Below are 22,915 nucleotides of genomic sequence, written 5' to 3'. Positions count from 1 at the left end.
ACAAATTTTTATTGTCAGGGAATGAGCTAACAGGAGTGGGCAATGAGCGGAGATTCGACCTCCATGTTCCCAGTATTCTAACCAGGACTTTCCCTCTGTCCACTGTGGAACCAGGAAGTCAGTTGTGATTCTGAAAATCACAGTGTGTTCCTGGCCTACTACAGGGATAGCAAAGGAATACAGTCCAGACCTGGCTGTAAAAATCTGACTAAATAAAAATAAAAGAAATACCTCTAACATTAAATCTCAAGGAAGAAACCTGGGTATGGCATATTGGTTTTAATGAAACATTTTTGCAGAAATTAATTTGCACGCAGCTGTATGGCTGGCTCTGTTGACCTAACTGGACCTTTGATTTCTGTCTGTGTATTATACAGCTGATGAAAAGCACTGTTGCTTTCAGAAACATGTTTGAATCAAATCAGAGATTTTATAAACTTACTTACTATTTTGGATATGACCGTGAAATGTAAAATATGTGAAATGTTTATGCACATGCCAGGTACTGTATTAAGGCACAAAGCAGGCATCTCAATCCAAGGTGATCTACCAAAGTCTGTTTGCAGTAGTGTTGTAACTGGGTGGGTCCCGGGTATTCAGAATGTCACAGCGAAATGTAAGGGTGAAACCAGGAAGGAGTTAATTCATGTTGCAAGAGACTATTCAAAGTGAAGTGGCAGTTACCACCCCTACAGTTGTAAGACAAAGGGGTACAGTGGGTTACAGATTGTTGTAATGAGCCATAAATCCAGTGTCTTTATTTAATCCTTGATTTTTGATGTCTCCAGGCTTGTCTTGTGAAGCTGTGCAGGTTTCATTTAAGGATGAGGACTGAGAGGTCAGATTTGGAGTTGATCGTTGATCGCTTTGTGAAAAGTGTTTGTCCATGGGTGATGAGATGTTTTTGTTTTTTTTCTAATTTTTCTGTGCAAGTTCATTTGAAAGCATAACGATTGTTTCATTGCACCCATATAGTTTGTTGTTGGGGCACTTAGTGTGCTGTGTGAGGTACACCACATGTTGTGAAAGCGGGGGTGAAAGTAAGGTGGTACGCGCCAGTATGGCATACCGGTAAAAAGTGGCCACCGGTACTGGCCCATACCACCTTACCTTAAAGCACTGCCCCTTTTGTGCCCCCTGTCGGTGGCCCTGCTGGGACCCTAGCAGCAGGGCTGCCGATGAGGGAGCGCAAAAGGGGCAGCGACATCCCCCCCGACCCCCGTGGCCGGCTATTTAAAAGGGCCTGGGGCTCTGGTTGCTGCTGCTGGAGCGCCGGGTAGTGCGGACCAGGCAGCGTGGAAGGGCTGGCTGGGGGACGCTGAACCCCTCAGCCCCGCCCCTTCCACCCAAGGCCCTGCCCCTTGGGCGGGGAGAGCCAGCCCCCGTACCGGTAAGTTTTCAGTTTTACTTTTACTGTGTGAAAGGCATGAGTAGGAGCCATGGATCTTGAGAAGTGTGTTGTCTAGTATTCCTGCTTTGATTTTTAAGTACCTAGAGGGTTCACAGTGTACGATTTAGTTGTGGAATGTTCACAACTTACACATGATACAGCAAAAACGGAGATGAAGTAACGAAATGTAACAGCTAGCTAGCTTAACCCATTTTTCTAAATTCTGTCTTTTAGTCATATTGAAGGTGTTTCCCTTAAACCTCTTGTGCTGAGCTGTATTCATTTTCGGAAGTTTAGTATAGATTGGATTCAGAATATATACTTTCCATAATGTGCAAAATTGGATTTGCATCTAATTTATCACCAGGGTCAAACCTGTAATTGCTACAGGTGACATAAAAACAGGTTGAAATGAGTCTTAGTACCTAAATATGGTGTAGTAATATCAAATATATATAAAATTTGCATAATATCAAGATAATTTATAATTTGGGTTTGTCATTAAACAGCTGCTACCTTGAAATATATCAATTTGCTATATACAAATGAAAAAGAAGTGGGAAATAGTTCAGACACTATTCTGTCACTGTCTGCACTTTCTCCACAAAATTACAAACATGTGGGATTGCATATTTTAATACCAGTTTTCTTGGGCCAAGAGGTTTTTTCATCTTTGAGAAATTCCATATTGCAATTTACCTACCCCATAGGAATGAGATGACAATCTGATTTAATGTAACTCCAGATTTAAAGTTACAATATCACAATATACATTCTTCCTTTATAGACACTATATATGGATTGAGGACATTTCCCTATAAATGTTTCCAGATGATATGAAATTTATAGAACATCTTATAGATGCACAGATAGGGATAGTCAGTAGAACTAACTAGAGAGCTACCCTTGTGTAAATTAAAATGACAGAAATAGACAGGGCTTAGTGTGTGACTGCTTTCAGTGAGCTTTTATTTTCTTGATTTAATTACCTGAAATCAAACAAACAGAAAATAAAGCAGCAACTAAGTTGTTTGACATTGCCACTGAGAGGCTGGGAAACAAAAACTCTACATATATAATTTTGTTTCAGCAAATAGCTGTAACTTTTTAAAATTTTATGTAATTAAGGAAGATTGCAATGGGCACAAAGCAGCAGTACAATAAATAAATAAAAATATCCCACTGTGGTCACCTTTATTTCATTCAATAGCCACAACTAGACCCCAGCCCCTTCCAAACTACTGACATGCAGTTCAGTTTCTCTCAGCCTACTCCTTCCCCATGCAAATAATTTGGAGTAACAAGCAATGCCTTATGTCTGGACATATTTAAACCTCATCTCCTTTTTTGTATATCTTGGTTCTGGTGCCACAAACTGGGCCGGGGCGGTCAAGCCTAATTGTTGGAGCGGAAGCCAGTAAGCAGAGCCAAGGGGTCAGAGTCAAGAAGCCAGTAAGGGAACAGGACTGGAGTGAGGTTGGAAACAAGGCTGGCACAGGAGCAGTCACCGCTGTAGGCATAAATATGGAACAATCAGAGATCAGTTGTTGCTGGTGGGCTTCAGAGCAGGCTTGCTGACTTCCTCGGCCAGTCCGGCAATCAAGCAGCCCTGCTGTGGCTCAGATGTGCTCATAGGCTGCCCAGAGACTGAGCAGGTGCAGCTGCAAGTCCTCATTCCCCTGATACTAGGTTACTCATAGTCCAGTGTTGGGGTTATGGATAAACTGTAGCCTCCCTCCAAGAGCAGCACTACTGCAAATGTTGCCTGACCCCCCCCTCCCCCCGGGAACACAAGTGATTAGATAGGATGATGTCCACCACTCTACCATGTCCACCACTCTACCATACCATGATGTCCACCACTCTACATATATAACAAGTAACTGCTCTGACCAGGTCCAAGTGTCAGTAAGAAAATGTCCAAATCTGCACTGGAGAAGTGAATGCTATTGTGTCATAAAAATACATGGATAATCCTCCCTGTGACAAATTAATGAACCTCATGATTCCACTACATATAGGCTGGTCTTGGCTATTTTGCTGTTGGCTTTTTTCCTGGTGCAGTCATCCCAGCTGATCTGGCACCTCTCTGCCAGATATATCTTAGGAACATTTGGGGTCATATCAAAGCATGGGGAGAGTTGCAAAAGCAAGCTGCAGTCTCTCGTAACCCTGGCCCGGAGACCCAAGTTGGTCCCACTAACAAGATTGTTCTTCAGGTGACACAACCGAGCCCTGTAGGGGGCACAAAATGCCAGCTAGTGTAGCTGCACAAGCTCCATTGCAAAATTCAGCTATGACCCACTACTTTCACCTGGGGGCTCAGCGGACAGGGCTGTGTCCACTGATTCGTATGTTGTGATGTGAAACAATGGTCTTGCGAGCCAGTACAAAAAACCTTTAAGGTTTGGGTACCCTTACTCATGCTGAGTAGTAACTTACTTTTTGTGTAGTCCCATTAAAATCACTGTAATTAAAGGTATCACAGTCCAGCCCACAGTAAATGATAGAATAAAAAGGGTCATGTTCCTCCCTGTTGCACAGAACTTCAGCTAGAGGGAATCCAACATGTGACAGAGAGTGAGAGCTGATTGGATTTTTTTTTAGCAAAACGTTTTTTATAAGCCCAGAAAAAACAACCATTTTAAAATAGAGTTTCTAGATGTGTTTGTGTGTTTGGTATTTTGCCCAGTGCTTGAGATGAAACTATCAATGAGCTATGGGTCAAAATGGTCTCAATCTGTTGAATTTTACCCAAGGTAGTTAGAATCATAGAATCATAGAATATCAGGGTTGGAAGGGACCTCAGGAGATCATCTAGTCCAACCCCCTGCCCAGAGCACTCACTAAATCTTTGGGGGACCCCAGCTGAGAATGGTATTTAAGAAAATGTACATTTTTACTCTGCATGTGCCAATACTGAAAAATGGCTAGAGGGTTTCTGTTCCTCCCATTTTATATGCTTTAAACTCAACTCTTGTAGAGGGTCTAAACTCTGAACAGTTAATCAGATTGCTTTGAAATTTGGTGTGGTTGGTGATGACGCTGGGTAGCGTAAGTGATGCAGATTTTGAATCATTTGCCTCTAGTTATAGGAGCCCCAAACCAGTTTCCTCCAGTTGCCTTGTATTGTTAAACTAATGAGTACTAATGAGTGGATGAATCACTGGCCTGTTGATTTCTGTGATTTCACCCTTCAATTAATGTGTCTGGATAAATTAATCTCCACCCAAGACAAAAGAAGTTTAGGACTAAGTGGTTTGAGGTTGTTACAACTTGTGAGTCACGGGTGGCCATTTTTTTGGGGTGGGGGAATGTAATCAAATCTTGGGGGGGGGAATATATGAGGGGATGCTTCCTGAGAGGGGAAGGGTACTAGGGGGTGGAGGAGTGAGGGAATAGGGTTGTGGGGGATTGAGGCTGCAGCCAGGGGAGGGGGATGGATGGTAGGGGAGGTGAAGAGACATGGCACCCCACCCCCCTCAGTTCTACCAATGCACCCAACCTGCCTTCATTCCACAGCTCTGCCAGGAAACTCCAGCCCCCTATACTCCATCCACCCTGCAGCCCCAGCTCTGCCATGTACCCCAACTCCTGTGCACTCCACAGCTCTGCCAGAATATTCCATCCTCACTATGCCCCCAGCTTTGCCAGTGAACCCCAACCTTCTAGCACCCCAACCACCCTGCAGCCTTAACCCTGCCAGTGCACCCCAACCCCCTACTCCCCCTGCTTTGCCAGTGCACCCCAATCTCTGTGCACTCCACAACTCTGCCAGTGCACCTCAACCACCTTGCACTCCAACCTTTCTGCACCCATAGCTCTGCCATTGCACCCCAACACTGCCTCCCAGTCTCCTGCACCCCAGTTCTGCCAGTGCAACCTAAATCCCTTGCACCCCAACCCCCTGCAATCCCAGGTGTGTCGGTACACCCCAACCCCATTGTACTTCCCAGCCCTGCTAGGGCACCACAACCACCCTATACCCCAACCTTCCTGCACCCCAGCATTATTCCCCGTAATATAGTTATCTTTGCTCCAGGCACTGGGTGTGATTTGAGTTATTGGGGGAGTGGGGGAAGTAAGGAAAATAGAAACATTTCTATACCAGTGAGTGAAGACTTCAAGGCCATTCCCTGCTTGTGGTAGGGAGCCCAAGGTATGGTCGTGTGGAGGGCCCAGGTTGGAGGGGGACATGTTGAATGGGTCTGGGGCATGGCTAGGGAGATGTGCAAAAGCAGGGCTAGTGGGAGGCAGCTTGTGTGCGTGTGTGTTGGGGGGGACTCTGGCTCACTATGCTAATTGCAGGACATACATACAACTGCCTAAATAACTCCTACCAACATTCTGCCCAATTGGATCTTCCTGTTTAATCTGTTGCTGATTCATGCAGCAATAGTGATTGTTAGTCTTCTGCAGGAACATGTGTACTGGGGCCCTAGTGTAGAATACTGAGACAACTGGAAAAGCTTTCCATAAGTAAACCCCATCTACCTACTGGGGTAATCCAAAACCTGTTGCTGGGGTGCCATAATTTTAATCAGAAATGGGACTTTTCCTGCTTCAGTGTAGGGGAGCCCCCTTTCCTTATTGTGTTGTCCTTCTGGAAACAATAGCCACAGTATGCCCTATACTGCCCATTATTCTTCAGACACATATGCTTTGTACTTAGACATGAGACAAGAACATTTCCTCCGAATTTAAGGTGAGCAAATTATTTTCTTGATTTCTTTCTGACTTGAAGGCTAGTATGAATCATAGAATCATAGAATATCAGGGTTGGAAGGGACCCCAGAAGGTCATCTAGTCCAACCCCCTGCTCAAAGCAGGACCAATTCCCAGTTAAATCATCCCAGCCAGGGCTTTGTCAAGCCTGACCTTAAAAACCTCTAAGGAAGGAGATTCTACCACCTCCCTAGGTAACGCATTCCAGTGTTTCACCACCCTCTTAGTGAAAAAGTTTTTCCTAATATCCAATCTAAACCTCCCCCACTGCAACTTGAGACCATTACTCCTCGTTCTGTCATCTGCTACCATTGAGAACAGTCTAGAGCCATCCTCTTTGGAACCCCCTTTCAGGTAGTTGAAAGCAGCTATCAAATCCCCCCTCATTCTTCTCTTCTGCAGGCTAAACAATCCCAGCTCCCTCAGCCTCTCCTCATAACTCATGTGTTCCAGTCCCCTAATCATTTTTGTTGCCCTTCGCTGGACTCTCTCCAATTTATCCACATCCTTCTTGAAGTGTGGGGCCCAAAACTGGACACAATACTCCAGATGAGGCCTCACCAATGTCGAATAGAGGGGAACGATCACGTCCCTCGATCTGCTCGCTATGCCCCTACTTATACATCCCAAAATGCCATTGGCCTTCTTGGCAACAAGGGCACACTGCTGACTCATATCCAGCTTCTCGTCCACTGTCACCCCTAGGTCCTTTTCTGCAGAACTGCTGCCTAGCCATTCGGTCCCTAGTCTGTAGCTGTGCATTGGGTTCTTCCGTCCTAAGTGCAGGACCCTGCACTTATCCTTATTGAACCTCATCAGATTCCTTTTGGCCCAATCTTCCAATTGGTCTAGGTCCTTCTGTATCCTATCCCTCCCCTCCAGAAGCCAAGAGATCCACTGTCCACAGCTTGATTGACCTGTATAAAACCTTGTTTGCCAATCGTAAATCATTGTTGGGTCTGTTGGTTGGAAATTTGTCATCAAAATAAGATATTTGACATCCGAGAGTATTTTTTTTAAACAGAGTCAGATATGTGCAGAGTTCAGCAGGGCTTCTGTACCAGGGAAGCTCTCTTTGAGTGATACATGGTCCTTGTCCTGCCCCTCTGAGCAGTGCTGAATTTCACCATTAAATTTTCCTGAAATTCCTCTTTTCACCCTACATTTTTCCAACCAGCTCTAAATTGAGACATGGATAGATCCTCAGCTGAATGCATACACTTATTGTAATGAAGTCACAACTTCCCTTGTATATATTATTCACCTATAATTTTGTTATCAGACATCAAGGCCTGATTGTCATAATTGTGTGACTAATTTATATTCAGAATTGCCAAGGTTATGCATGCAAATTAGGTATCTGAGTCTGCTAGTAGACATTGCACATAGTGGTAATTGCATATGGAAATTAGGTTTATAATTACACACAAATGTCTGTGTACACAGTTGTACATCTGCAGATATCCCTTTCAACGTCTACACACTCTCATATTACTGTGCACGAGCTCCAATTCTAAGGTGATAGGTACTAAAAAAGCCCTGAGGAAGATGGCAGATAAGTGAGAGAGAAATTTTCACTGGTGTCTCTTGCTACTTACTATCAGAAGAACATCATATGTAAAAATAAGAAGGTGCAAGGGCCTTTTTAATGCTTAAGAGCAAGGGAATCCAAGATTCTATTCTGGGCTCTGTCTGACCTCGAATAAGTAATTTAAAGGGAGACTCTAAACTTGCAATCACGCTTCTAATTTAAAATGTGGTGTTTGCTGATATTATCACAGGAGACACTTACTTAGGTTCTCCTAACACTTTCATTATAAAAGATTTTTGCAACCTTTTTTGAGAAGCTGTAACATCTCGTAATTTGCATCGACTCTCTGAAATTTGGCGAAGAGCACGTTTTCAGTCGACAGATGTCTCCTCCCATCCCATCCCCAGTCACACCCCTACTTAGACCCAGCACATGCCACCAGCAGCCAGTTTTTCACTTTGAGGGCAGTGCATGAGCCAGAAGTGTCTCACCTCAGTGCATGGATTGGTTCTCCCTGATTTCTCTCTCCTGCACCTACAACATGGCACCAGCGGCCCAGTCTTTCCCCTACAATAGTGGCCTATTTCTGCTGACACCTAATGTAGTTTAGTCCTATAGCTCAAGTGGTAGAAATCTATACTGTAGACTAGGAAATTCTGCTAGGAAATTACATTCAAAAATGTATGGTAAAAGAAAATGATTTAGGTTACAAAGTCAAGCAATTGAAAGTTAGGGAATGCCAGATTTACAGTTGCCAGTGCAACCTCAGTTCTGCTCCCTTGTGCATATGCATTATAATAAAGCCTAATTGCATGGTCACATACTGTTTTTTCAAGTCGGAGTCTTTAAACACACTGACCCTCAACTGTAAAATCAGTGTAATACTTATGTGACTTTCAGGGAGCTGTCAGGTTTGCTTTTTTGGAATGCACTGAAATTGATTGTAAAATATGATATAGTTACAAAATATTGTTTACATGTGCAGCACTCCTGGTGTTATATATATACTTCCTGATGTGGATGCCGATTGGTGTTTGTAGACACCAATATAACGTACAAACACACAAGCAGAGGTATGCGAAGTTGAAATGCTGGCATTCTTGCATCCAAAATTAGATGTTTTTGTGAAAATGTAATGCCTGTAGTATTCCTTTACTAATGAAAGGAGTTGCAGAAGCGTGACTTACAATATGCTCTAGTCTAGCGCATAGCTGTAGATGACTGGAAATCTGAAAAGGGAGAAACTGAATGTCTGGAGCTTTGTTTTTTCCGCCTAGAAACAATAATCATCATGGGTCAGATTCACTGAACAACACCTTATGCCATCAGTAATCCCACTGAAGTAATTTGGACTGCTCATGGAATATAGTATCACTCATTGTCATTATGGGTATTGGAATCTGGCTTTTTATAAAGTGCAATAGGCACAATAATAAATTTTGATTGTTTTAAAACAAACCCACCCTCAACTAGACATAGACTAACAGCTTGAAAAATCTATTCTTTGTTCCACCATTGAAAAGACTTTTAACTTCCTTTGGCGTAACTCCAGTTAGTGCAGTGTATCCATGAAACCCAGTATGGTAAAGATGTGCACTGCACATTAAAGAAACAATCATTTAAATGTTGTTGACTAAATTTTCTGGTGGATGGATAAACATAGTGTTGAAGTGCTACTGGCATTCTCAAACAACAAAGAGCAGATTGAAAACCAATGAAAGATAGAGAATACAAAGCATAGTTTAAAAAAACAACAACCCTTAATTAATTCAGTCCCTTTGCAGAATCACCTACTAGCATCTGCTCACTATGAGGCCAGAGGCAGAAAACATGGATTCATTAAAATTCATAGTGCATGAAATCCATTGTCAACATTTTACTGTTTTGTATAGCAAACAAATGTCAACATTATATTTATACATACTTCAACAGTGTATTTTTCAGCTCATATATATCTAACTATGAGGAGAGAAAATATTTGTTATTCTGATAGATCATATGCATTGATTTCTAGGTTAGAAATTATACTATTTATTGGTAATTGTAAATAATCTGTTTCTTGATGTATATTCATATGTGATAGTGTACATATATTGTCAGAAAGTTTTTACAGTATCCAATAGGCTGTGAAACACTCTGAGCTTTTGTAAACTATTGTGAAGCATTATTTTATAGCAAAGTTCTTTTTTAATTTAATTACTGTTTGTGGAACAGTAATCTGCTTCCAAGGGCAAAAATTCAATTGGGATTCTTAATTGCTTATTTTAATCCAGTTGATTTATTAAAAGATAAAAGCTCAGAACCTTGACCCTCCTGTACAAAGTTGGTATTGCCAGTTTCCAGGAGATTCCACCAGTCTGGGGCACAAGAGGCAGCTATGACAGCTGTGCGCTGCTCCATCACCACCTCTGCCAGGTCTGTGAGAGAGGGGGTGTGGCTGCTACAGCTAGTTGAAATTTTCTTGTCAAAATAATTGTTTTGACAAAAGATGGATTTATGACCAAATCAAAAATGTTCACAGAAAATGTTAATTTAGCTTTAATTTTTCCATTTTTCAAGACAATCTGAAAAGCAGTTTTTTTTTTAGTAATCCTTTTCATGACATTAGGCTGGGGACGATATCCATTGAACCTAATTGGAACCTTGACTTCACTGGGCTTTGAATCAGGGCTATAGACAGTTTAGAGTACGCAGGAGGGTGTTCTGAATTATGCTAGGAACAAAGAATCAGCCCCAGAATTGTGGTTGAAAAGCTGGCAATGTAGTTTGCTGTCAATATAAGCTTAAATTTCCAAGGATTTTAAAATTTGTATTTGGTTACAGTATAAAAAAGTTCAATGCATTTATTGAATGTTTGAGTATTTTATTCACATCATTTTATTATTACTTTAAAAATTTCAGTGCAATACAAATGTATTAAAGGTCAGTGGTACTTTGCTTTATTTTAGAAACATAATTACTACTTTGTTTCATTTGGCTTTGTGTTTTTGAAAATGTCCAATTACAAACATTGCTTGGCCATATAGAAATGTAGGTGTTCCCCTACTGGATCAGATATCCATTTATTTAGTTCTTTCTCTAGTTAATCTAGTTCTTTATCTAGTTCTAGAAATGCCATAAAGCCAAATGTACTGTCAAGGTTTCCCCCAAGACATGGCTTCCTTCTCCAGTCTTTCCCCACTCGCCCGAACTTGTGATTTTCTTTATTCAAATTATTAATTATATCTATGTAGCAAGTAGGAAAGAATTTCATTAAAATTATTATTACTATTATAATACAGATATTTATTGGTGTTAGTTTAAATTAATTATCTGGTATTGGAGGCAAAAGCACCATTTCACTATCTAGGCTGTACTGGGTTTTATGCTGTCACTGCTTATTTAGATAAACAAGGCTTTGCCTTTTGGCTATTCAAAATATTGAAGTGTGTGAACCACATTTAGAAGAATGTAATTTAGTAAAACGTTTCCACGGTATGCATCCGATGAAGTGAGCTGTAGCTCACGAAAGCTTATGCTCAAATAAATTGGTTAGTCTCTAAGGTGCCACAAGTACTCCTTTTCTTTTTGCGAATACAGACTAACACGGCTGCTACTCTGAAACCACATTTAGAAGGTCACTATTAACATTAAACTACACTCATTGTTTTGGAAAACTAGCCTCTTCTTGTGGCAAAAACGTATGCCTCAAAATTGGCTGGAGCGGAGATGTAAATTTTTTACCTCTAATTTACTAGAGTTTAACAAAATAGAAAGTATTCTGCTTCCAATAAACTACAATATACTTTTATTTTACAAAAAAAGTTGCATTATAGAGAATTGTTTAAGAGAGTGACTCGTACTATGTGATACTACATACAACTTCTTTTTATAGCAGCATGGTTCATGACACTGTTTGTGTCAGTTTGTATGTCAATCTTTTCATTATAAACCTAGAAGACTTAATTCCCTGATATGAAAACATTGTTTTTAGAGAGAAAAATCAAGTGAATTAGTTGTTTGGTTATAAAAATGGGATCATTCCATGTCTGGCAATTTACAGTTTCTCTCAAAAATTGCCAACCGTTTTTTTTAATGTCCAATATGTCTGGAACATATTCTGGCCTTATTATTATACCCTTGTTGTGGTGTTATACTATTGCTGAATGTAATATTTATGAAAGGGGACAGAATTTTGTCAGTTCCAGAAAATGAAGTGTGTTTAGTTAGTAAACCAATATTATAGCATGGGTAGTGGCAGTGCAAGCTTCCTGAATCGCTCTGTGGGAGTAATTTTACCCCAAGCTCTCTGCACGATTCAAGTCCCACTTAATGCCTCAAAACAGGGTTAAATGGGACATAGGCAATCCATAGGTTTGACGCTAACCCTCTGCACAGGGGTGAATTTGATGATGTAAGTATGTCTCATCCCTGGTGTAGAAGAATTGTTTTATCAGCCATAATATTGCATTGGAGTTCGTTTAAGAACCTTCAAAGCAGCTATGTTAAGGCTCAAGAAGTGATAGATACACCTAAACAGAAAACAAAGTGAAAATTGATTAAATGGCTGAGCATAAGAGTTTATTCCTGCCAAAAAAATATCCTCTGAAGCCTCTAGTACCGGCCACAGAATTACTGCCCCAATATCCCTGCTGTAACTCAGTGGAGTTACACCAAGAATGAATTTTGCTTATGAATTAGTGTGAATAGTCATTTTTGCTGAAACCACATAGAGGATTCTGGGGTATAAGGTCAAAGAGAAAACAAATGGGTAGTCTATGGTTCAGGATCAAGTCATACTTTAAATTCTCCCTAACATCTTCCTGCAGAAGTGAGGACCATCTGTTGATTCCTTTCTCCCACAGTGATTGGTTTATACACTTTTATGTTTTAAATTCCGGAGACTTTCTTTTAAAACAAAATGAAATGGAAAGAAAGCTAAAATTCTTCTTCTTGGAGCCCAGAATCTGGCTCTGTTAACATGAGGCTTTTGTGAGCTCGCACAAGCACCCTTCAACTCATAAGCATCCTTTCCTAATTCTCCTTTCCCGCTATTATTGTCTATGGTACTTGCTCATTTCAATCCATGCCAGGTTTGGTGGACTCCATATAGCTTGAGAACTGGACAATTTTGCAGCTTCTTTTATAATGTAGCTTTTTATTGAAATCCCATCCAGATATCGACTTACACAAATCAGGTTAATAACACAAATTTCTAATTTGTGCATTAATCTTGGACTTCTAATTTCTCTTGTCATAACAGTCCCGTTTGCATTTGACTAACAGAACTAAGAATATCAAATAACAAAACATGTCTATCCGCCTCCTCATATATCCAATCCACAATACCCTTTACTCCTAAAGTTATTGCTAATATTTGTTTTTATTGAGGATAGATGGATCCTATTAGATGTGGATTTTTTTCTTGGTTTCATTATTTTTGTTGGAACATCCACTGGGAATATGTTGAGGCTCCCTCTGCCTAAACAGGCTAGGAATTGTGTGCTATAAATTGTTGAGAACTGTCTCAGTGTTGACAGCTGGCTGTCCAGTGATTCAGGATTGTGATTTGGATATGTATGAGAAAAATAATTGAACAGGTAAGTAACAAAATTGTTCCCTTTTATCACAGATTTACTTTAATCTGTATTTTATCATTAATGTTATATAGGTATATTAAAATACCCTAAATCGTCAGTCAATGACCTCTATAAAATGTATTAACATGTATATTGAATTTCTTAGAATATTGCTTTTACAACCTGTTTTTTTCATGTTTCAGCACTTCAGGGAACACCTCAACAAACTTTTTGCAAAAGGAATTGGAATGCTGGATATAGCTTTAAATGAGGCTTTCAACATTCTCAGTGATGTAAGTTTGCACCTTTCTTTAAGCATTGGCATTGATGCTCCTCCCCCCCATTAAGTTAATTGCCAAAAATGAACTTTCATTTTAATACCTAGCTAATAAATCATGACCGGCTCCTGCTCAAAGTCCCCACCCCCCTTAGGATTATGATGATAAGAGAGGTGCTTCATGAGCTAGCCTACAGTGTAATACTTGAAAATTGCCCATATCCAATAAACGTGGCAGATCTATCACACACACACACAAACACACACACACACACACACACATATATATATTGTCAAGATTATTTAAGTGGCTGTTTATTCACATTAGACCAGCGATTTTCAAAGGTCGAGTCGCAACCCAATACTGGGTCGCAGCATGTAAGGCACTTGGTCACTCTGGTCAGCACCACCGACCGGAACGTTAAAAGTCCCGTCGGCAGTGCTGCCTAGCTAAGGCAGGCTAGTGCCTACTTGTTCTGATACCACGCTGCGTCCTGGAAGCAGCCAGCAGCAGGTCTGGCTTCTAGGCAGGGGGACCATGGGGCTCCACGTGCTGCCCCCGCCCTGAGCAGCAGCTCCACACTCCCATTGGCTGGTTCGCTAAGAAAACAAGTGTGAATATTCATGATTTTGAATTCAAAATTCCATTTGAGAATATTTTCAAATTTGTCAGAAAATATGCCTTACAGTGAATAATTTTAAGAAGTTTAATTCAATAGATTATCAAAAGAGCCTGTAAGAGATGAGCTGATCATGGTTCATAAATACTTCATAGCGAGCAGTAGAGGGCCCTTCAGTCTAGCGGACAAAGGTATATACAATGGTGGGAAGCTGAAGCAAATATATTCCACTGCCGCATTGTCCACTCAAACAGTATGGGATTAATTCTCTGATACAGAACATGCCAAACATGGTTATAGGAGAAGCTGCATGAAGAATGAGCAACTCTAGCCTGTTTGTAGAGTTTATTAAAAGCCCCAATGTGGACACAGAATATAATATCAGAAACCTGATGTGCCACGGTACATATCAGCTATTGTATGCACAAAACACATCCTAGATTAGCCCTCCAAATCCACATACACTGGAAAAAATATTGATTCCAGTGATCAAGATAACCTGAGGTCCTAGGTGTTTGTATTAAAATGTGTAAGGCACTTAGACAATACAGAACTGAGTGTAGTATAAAGCCTACTTAAAAACCTAGTTACGTAAATAGATAGCAGAGAGAATGAACTGAAATCATGTCCCAGTGAGCTGTAACCATGGTGAGTGAGAATCATTGGGAAGGCAGTGATGGAACATGCTACATGTACCTTCAGATCTGACTCTGAAGAGTAATGTCTTCCTCCATTTATAATATAAAAATGGAGGTAATAGCTTCATATATTTTTACTTTACATATTTATAATATGATTTAGTTGGGGTTAGTCCTGCTTTGAGCAGGGGGTTGGACTAGATGACCTCCTGAGGTCTCTTCCAACCCTGATCTTCCAAGATTCTGTGAACACAGAAATATGTCTGTTATATACATATAAAGAAAAGGCGTACTTGTGGCACCTTAGAGACTAACCAATTTATTTGAGCGCAAGCTTTCATGAGCTACAGCTCACTTCATCCGATGAAGTGAGCTGTAGCTCACGAAAGCTTATGCTCAAATAAATTGGTTAGTCTCTAAGGTGCCACAAGTACGCCTTTTCTTTTTGCGAATACAGACTAACACGGCTGTTACTCTGAAACCTGTCTTTATACATATACTCACTTTATGCTCTCTTACAAGTGTGCTTTTAAACAGCTTTGTTCAGAAGGATGCTACTTAATCTCCCTTAGAAGGGGACTTTAAACTATTTTCTACTTCATCTACAGTATGTGACCTTTAAGGGGTAGAAATCTGTTCCTGTACATTACAGGTTAGTTAGGGGTGTCTCACTCTCACAAAAGCTATTTATCACACAAATAGGCTATTGAGATTCTGGCTGGGTTTTTAGGATGGTTCAGAGGTTACAGTAATTAAACTCAGTTAATTTTGTCTCACAATTACCTGCATTTCAGTTTCAGTATTTGCCTAGTTTGTTAATACTAATGTCTTTGAAGTTGAAGGTGTTGATAGTAGTGTCTTTGAAAACCACATTTAAATCCACTCCCAAGTTCTTTCCAACCATTGATTTATGCAGTATTCATTAGTTGCTGCAAGAATACCGATGTGCTTGGTACAGTAGTTAGCACCTACTATGTCATGTGACAACTGCAATTATCTCTTTTGGTGATGAATGCAATCTTTGCAGTGATTACCTCTTTAAAAAATCATAGCCAATTAAATAAAATTCTGTGACATTTCAAAGACTTAATCACAACTAAATGCTCTAAATGTCAGGATGCATTGAAATTTTCACTGCTAACTGATGAATCACTGAGTTAATTGTAGTTCATCATAAGGCCCTTGTCATTGTTATTATTATGGAAAACACTTTCATCACTCTTGCTATTCAATAAAAATAAAGTTCTAGACAAATATGAGGAGATATTACTCATCAAAGCATTTGAATTTAATCGCATTCTTCAAAATATTCAAACAGCAGGATTACCACGTAGAATAATGTAGATGTAGACAGAGAATAGTAATGTTTTAAAATAAATATATGAAGACATCCCACCTTCACCATTCTTTAGATATTCTAATATACTTTGCCCTTTTTTCCATAATTTAGTTAGGATAATTTAAAAAGAGTAGTCCATGTGATGAATCCTTCTTTTGACAAACTAATTTTATAGATATGGGAAAATGTTAGATCTAAGCATATTATAATGAAAGGAATGCCACTTTTCTCACTCATAGACTGGATGGGATTGGAAAAGTAGCACAAGTCAGAGACTTAAAATTGCAATGACAGAAGGACTGAACCACAAGATGCCAGAACTATTTACAGTAATTTTGGGAGAACTATCATAGAATATCAGGGTTGCAAGGGATCTCAGGACGTCATCTAGTCCAACCTCCTGCTCAAAGCAGGACCAATCCCCAATTTTTGCCCCAGATCCTCAAATGGCCCCCTCAAGGATTGAACTCACAACCCTGGGATTAGCAGGCCAATGCTCAAACCACTGAACTGTCCCAACTATGATTTAATGTCAGTGCATCGGGGATCTTGTTCCTGATCCAAAACCTGCTGAAGTAAACAGAAAGATTTCCAAACAGAGACATTCCATTTTCTCAGTGCCTCTGGCTCTATTACTTCATCAGTAGATCTACTTACAAACAACTCATCTGTAAACATCTGATGGAAAAAGAAATTCCATCTGTTCAGTAGCTAAAACACAAGTGGGCTGAGCTCAAGATTAGACAAAGCCTTCAGCGGCTTCATGCTGGAGACCCAAAGTATCCTTCCTTTGAGTGTAAGGAAAAGGATAATGGAGATTCACTGGGGGAAAATGCAGTTGAAAATAGAGAATTATATCTGTGTTTATATTCAAAATCACTTTGGAAGATTGACTAAAGTGTCTGTGAGACCAGTTCATTCAGAGATTGTGTCGTGCATGTGATACTAACTCTGTGCTGTGTTAGAGGAGACGGCAAGAGTGACTGCTTCTTTATCCTGTGCTGGGAATACCACGTATTTCTGGCTGACTGTACAATACTAAATATATAATATCATGAAGCTTTAGTAGCGGGTGACACTCATGACTGCCTTCCAGTAACTGTGTCCCCAGATCACACCCATGGATTGCTACCATGATGTATGTGTCCCCTTGAGGTGAAGAATGTTTTTGAACATCAGCAAATTTATTTGTTGTTGTTATTAATATTAGATCATCAGGATGTTTGGGTTTTTAAACAAATAGCCTTCACAACATGCGTGATCTTTAAGCATAAAAAGGAGAAAGCTACTGTCTAAAATTTACCCCCCAAGTCACCAGTAAATCTTGACCATGACGCGACTCCATAGGTTTGGGTAGTCAGGTGTTTTTTTGAACCCTCAGTAGAATTTCTGCATTTTAGAAGTTCAGATACACTCGTTCTCCTTTGACTTTCCGTAAAATTCTCTCAGTGCCTATGAACGTTGTCTTCTGGAAGTCACTATCCATGATGTCTTGTGCTCCTACCATATTCTTGAGCTGCTCATTCACACTCTTAGGGATCACTCTAAGTCAGGGGTGGGCAAACTTTTTGGCCCCGAGGGCCGCATCGGGGTTGCAAAATGGTATGGAGGGCCGGGTAGGGAAGGCTGTGCCTCCGCAAACAGCTTGGCCCCTGCCCCCTATCCGCCCCCTCCCACTTCCCGCCCCCTCAGAACCTCCGACCCATCCAACCCCCCCTGCTTCTTGTCTCCTGACATCGCCCTCCCAGGACCCCCTGCCCCTAACCACCCCCCCAGGACCTCACCCTCTATCCAACACCCCCTGCTTCCTGTCCCCTGACTGTCCCAACCCCTATCCACACCCCCACCCCCTGACAGGCCCCCAGACCCATCCAACCCCCCCCACTACTCCTTGTCCCCTGACCGCCCCCTCCTGGGACCCCCATCCCTAACTGTCCCCCCCCGGACCCCACCCCATATCCAACCGTTCTGCTCTATGTCTCCTGACTGCCCCCACAAACCTCTGCCCCATCCAACAAGCCCCTGCCCCCGACTATGCCCCGGGACCTCCTGTCCCTTATCCAACTCCCCCTGCCCCCTTACCATGCCGCCCAGAGCAGCGGGAAAGGCTTATTGGAAAGCCTGGGAGGGGGTGCAAGCGGCGATGGCTGTGGGAGAGGGGAGACAGCTGGAGAGGGGCCGGGGGCTAGCCTCCCCGGCTGGAAGCTTAGGGGCTGGGCAGGATGGTCCTGCGGGCTGTAGTTTGCCCACCTCCGCTCTAAGTGCTCCAATAATCACTGGGCTTGTCTATGTTCTAGTTTTCCATAATCATTCCACTTTGTGGCAGAGTTCTTCATACTTCACAATCTTTTATGTTTGTTTTGCTGCTGGTATCTCAATATCAATTAACATTGTCTTGTTTGTCTTCTTTTCTGTAACAACTATGTCCTGTTTGCCTGCAGCATTCAGGCTGTGCCAGTTCGCATAAAATCTTAGCCTCTTCATTCTCTAGAGCGCTTTCGAATAAGTGGTTGTAATTCCACATGGTTCATTTAAATGAGACCTTGCCACAGAGGCTCCAATGCAGACACTTGGCAACCTCGTTGTGTCTGTTCATATATTCTTCTTCGAGTGCTTGCTCATATCAGTTCCAGTTAGGTGTGTGCATGCACTGCGTACACGGATGTTGGAAATGTTTCCCTAGCAGCTACCTGTGGGGCCGGCTGTGGAGCGGCGCTGATATGGCGCTCTATATATGGCCCTATCAGCCCGACCCCCCTTCAGTTCCTTCTTACGCCAGTGACGGTTATTGGAACAGTGGTCTCTTGTTCGCAAGTGCTCCACTACTCCCTAGCTTCTCTACTTATCTTTATTGTGAGTCAAGTGTTTATCTGTTATCTTTAGTATTAAGTGTTGTCGTTAACACTTGAAGGGATTTCCCCTTCAACGAGTGCCCTTCAGGGCCCCAGGCATGCCAGCCCAGGGCTTCAAACCTTGTGACTCCTGCAGCAAGTCCATGCCCATGGGTGATCTTCATGACTCCTGCCTCCGGTGTCTGGGAGAATCCCATCAGGCGGATAAGTGCAAGATTTGCAAAGCCTTTAAACCTCGCACTAGAAAGGAGAGGGACATTAGAGTTAAACAACTCCTCATGGAGTCTGCTCTCCATCCGCCTCAATGCTTGATCCCGAGTGCCTCGGTGCGGAGCTCACCTGCAGCGGTGCCGTCTTCAGCGCCAAAGGACTCTGCATGCCTTTCTAGGGCTTGGCGGTCCCCCAGGGCCCAAAAGCGCTCCCCCGGCACCATTCTCACTCTCTGGCTACTCACAAGAAGCAGGCCATGGAGAAGTTCCCGCGAAGGTCCAAGGCGGTAATCGCACCCCCGTCAGAACACAGTGCAGACCAGGGGAATAAGGCCGACAGTTCTCCCAGTAGGCCTCGTCCTCCACGGGCTCCCACCTCCCCGGGAAGCCCTGTACCGCCAGACTCCTTGTATCTCCAGGTTGAGGAGGTCACGCTGCCTTCCACACCTGACACCCTTGAGACTGCCAGAGGCCTCATTGATATTACAGTGCCTAAGTCTCCAGGCTTGAGGCCCACACTATCTTGAGTCCTGGCACCCGCAAGGGGCAAACTGGCAATCTTTGGGCTGCCTGCTCCCAGATCAGCTCCACCGCGCCGCTCTGAGTCCTGGCACTGCCATACTCCGCACTGGTCCAACTCGCAGCTCTGTTCTCACAGCCCCGATCCTCTGAGCCTCTCCAGCTCGAGGTGGTCATCGGCTGACAGGTCGATGTTTAAGGTTGATGAGGTTTAAGTCAAGGTCAGACCTCACGACACCGCTCGTACTGACACTGTTCCACGCAGCGGCACCGCTCCTAATCGCAGTACCGCTCCCCATCGTGGCACCGGTCCCCGGCACAGCACCGCTCTCCATTGTGGCACCATTCCCCAGCATGGCACCGTTCCCCAGCACAGCACTGGTCGCAGTCACACTCCTGTGGTCACTACCCACCAAGATGAAATCCAACATCTTGGCGCCAGTTGACCTCTCAGTACCACTCCCTACAACAGCACCGTAGATCATCGTCTGGGTCCTGCAACTCTGCACAGTACCCATCCCGCCCATCGGGGGATGCGGAACCCCCCCCAGCGCAGTGTACCGCTCTCCTTGGCCGTCCCACTCCCAGTCACCCTCTCCCAGGTCGGGCAGGGCATCGGGAGCATCAGAGGCACCCTGATCAGGTCCGGGCAGTCTCCAACAGGATGCTTTGGTGCCCCACTGCCAACCCAAAAAGTGGCAGTTCTGGACTCCCTTGGCGTACCACCAAGACCAGGGTGCCCCTCCAGGTGTCTATCCACCATCATGTTCTGGTCCTGTGTTCCCGAGGCAACCATCAGTCATCCTCCTCCACACCCCACACAAACCCTGGATCCATGCCCACCCCTGGTGGAGGCTACACCCAGTGCCCAGGAGGAACCGGAACCAGTGAACCAAGGGGCTGTCTCGGACCCAATCCTGCTGGTCGCTTCCTCCTTGTCTTCACTTGATGAGGTGGTGGTGGGCACATCCACATCTGGCCCCCCTCACCCACAGGAGAAGTAGATACACCAGGTGCAGACCATCGCACCCTCCGTCTGGACAGGGCCAGGGGCAGTCCAAGCCTCCCTCACCACTGAGGCCCTAAGCCCCCATTTTGAAGATGCGCATGAGGATGGACTACCAGTCCATATCCCAGCCGGTTATCCTGCCTTCCTGAACCGTTTATCCTGCTTCTACCATGTATGGTCCCTTATTACATCGGACCAGTGAGTCCTCCGCACAGTAGAGGTGGGCTATTCTATCCACTTCTGCTCCTTCCCACCCTCCCACCCCACTTGCTCATTCCTCTTCAGGGACCTCTCTCATGAGCAACTCCTTATCCAGGAGTTACAATCCTTCCTCGCTCTACGGGCTGTGGAGAAGGTGCCTCAGGAGCTCACGGGCAAGGGTTTTTACTCACTTACTTCCTCGTTCCCAAGACAAAAGGAGGTCTACAGCCCATTCTGGACCTCAGGGAGCTCAACAAGTACATCGTCAACTTGAAGTTCCGCATGGTCTCCTTGGGCATGATCATTCCCTCACTGTATCCGGGAGACTGGTATGCCGCCCTCAATATGAAGGACACTTATTTTCACAGCTCAATCACTCCATCTCACAGATGTTTTCTTTATTTCGTGGTGAACAAGATGCATTATCAGTTCACAGCCCTCCCGTTTGGCCTGTGCATGGCTCCCTGCATCTTCACCAAATGCATGGCGATCATCTCAGCCTTCCTTCGCCACCACTGCGTGCATGTCTACCCGTACCTAGACGACCAGCTCATATGAGGCCAGTCCCACCAGCTTGTGAAATCACAGGTGCAATTGGTCAAGGACACGTTCGACCGGTTGGGTATCATTCTCAATGTCAACAAGTCAGTTCTTGCCCCGACCCAAACAATAGAATTTATCGGAGCGGTTCTGGATGCAAATCAAGCGAGAGCTTTTCTCCCAGAGGCTCAACGTCTAGCCATTGCGCATATAATCACCAGTCTTCGCGACTTCCCCACTACCACTGCCTCAAGCTGTTGGGCCACATGATGTCCTGCACGTGGTGCAGCATGCCAGATTGCGGCTCAGGCCCCTACAGGCGTGGCTGGCGTATGTATGTCGCGTGGGTCGTGACAGTCTGGACATGGTGCTCACTGTCCCGGGGCACATCCTTGATTCCCTGCGTTCGTTGCTGGACCCCCTCATGGTGAGCGCTGGGGTCCCATTTGACCCTCCCCAGCCCATTCTGACCCTGGTAACTGATGCGTCCGTGCTGGGCTGGGGAACGCATCTCGGAAGCCTGACGACTCAAGGTCTATGGCAAGTAGAGGAACTGGCCCTACATATCAATATCAAAGAACTCAGGGCTATTTGTCTCACATGCTAAGCATTTCCGTCCCACTTGCAGGGCCATTGTGTAGTGGTGCTGACAGACAACACCATGGCCATGTTTTATTTAAACAAACAAGGCAGAGCCCGATTGTCTCCTCTGTCAGGAAGCCCTCCTACTATGGGAATTCTGTCTAACCCATTCCATCTTTCTCCAGGCTTCATACCTGCTGGGCATTCAGAACGTACTGGCAGACAGCTTGAGCAGACGCTTCCTTACTCATGAGTGGTTGATCCACCCGGACGTTATCCACTCTGTCTTTCACAGCTGGGGGTTCCCCCAATTGATCTGTTTGCCACACAGGTCAACAGGAAGTGCCCAACTTTCTGCTCCTTCCGGGGTCACGGTCTGGGATCAATCGCAGATACCTTCCTGATCTCATGGTCCGGTCAGTTACTATATACCTTCCTGCCATTCCCCCTGGTCCACAAGGTCCTTCTCAAGGTCCGCAGGGAGAAGGCAGACGTCATACTGGTGGCCCTGGCTTGGCCTCGCCAGTGCCAGTACCCATCTCTCTTGGATCTGTCAATCCGGGCCCCGCTGCATCTACCTCTCACTCCCGACCTCATCTCACAGAATCACGGTCGTCTCGTCCATCCGGACCTACAGTCTGTCCACCTCATGGCTTGGAGGATCCATGGTTGAACCAGGCTGAGCTCGCCTGTTCGGACTTGGTGAGACAGGTGCTCCTGGAAAGCCGCAAGCCTTCTACCAGGATGATGTACAAAGCAAAGTGGAAAAGGTTTTCCATTTGGTATGCCCAACAGAGGTGCTTCCACTTCAGGCTTCAATCCCGTGCATCCTAGATTACTTAATGCACTTGAAAGACCAACATCTGGTCTTCGACTCTCTTAAGGTCCACCTCATGGCTATCTTGGCAATCCACCCATGAGCTTC

General features: G+C 43.8%; 1 protein-coding gene across 8 annotated transcripts in view; it reads left to right on the top strand.

The window, feature by feature from the left end:
- The window catches only part of CACNA2D3 (calcium voltage-gated channel auxiliary subunit alpha2delta 3), a 735,544-nt gene that overhangs the window by 360,369 nt on the left and 352,260 nt on the right, over positions 1-22,915 (top strand). For all 8 annotated transcript variants that reach the window (XR_012159822.1, XM_073351526.1, XM_073351529.1 and 5 more), the window contains one exon: positions 13,408-13,497. Coding sequence is in view for 7 of the 8 variants with exons in the window: in XM_073351526.1 (XP_073207627.1) it covers positions 13,408-13,497 (90 nt within the window). In the remaining variant the exon portion in view is untranslated. The remainder of the gene's footprint in view (positions 1-13,407; positions 13,498-22,915) is intronic.

The sequence above is a fragment of the Lepidochelys kempii genome, chromosome 7 (assembly GCF_965140265.1).
Source record: "Lepidochelys kempii isolate rLepKem1 chromosome 7, rLepKem1.hap2, whole genome shotgun sequence".
NCBI lineage: Eukaryota > Metazoa > Chordata > Testudines > Cheloniidae > Lepidochelys > Lepidochelys kempii.
Note: the sequence above shows the minus strand (reverse complement) of the source record. Positions and strands in the feature narration are given on the sequence as shown.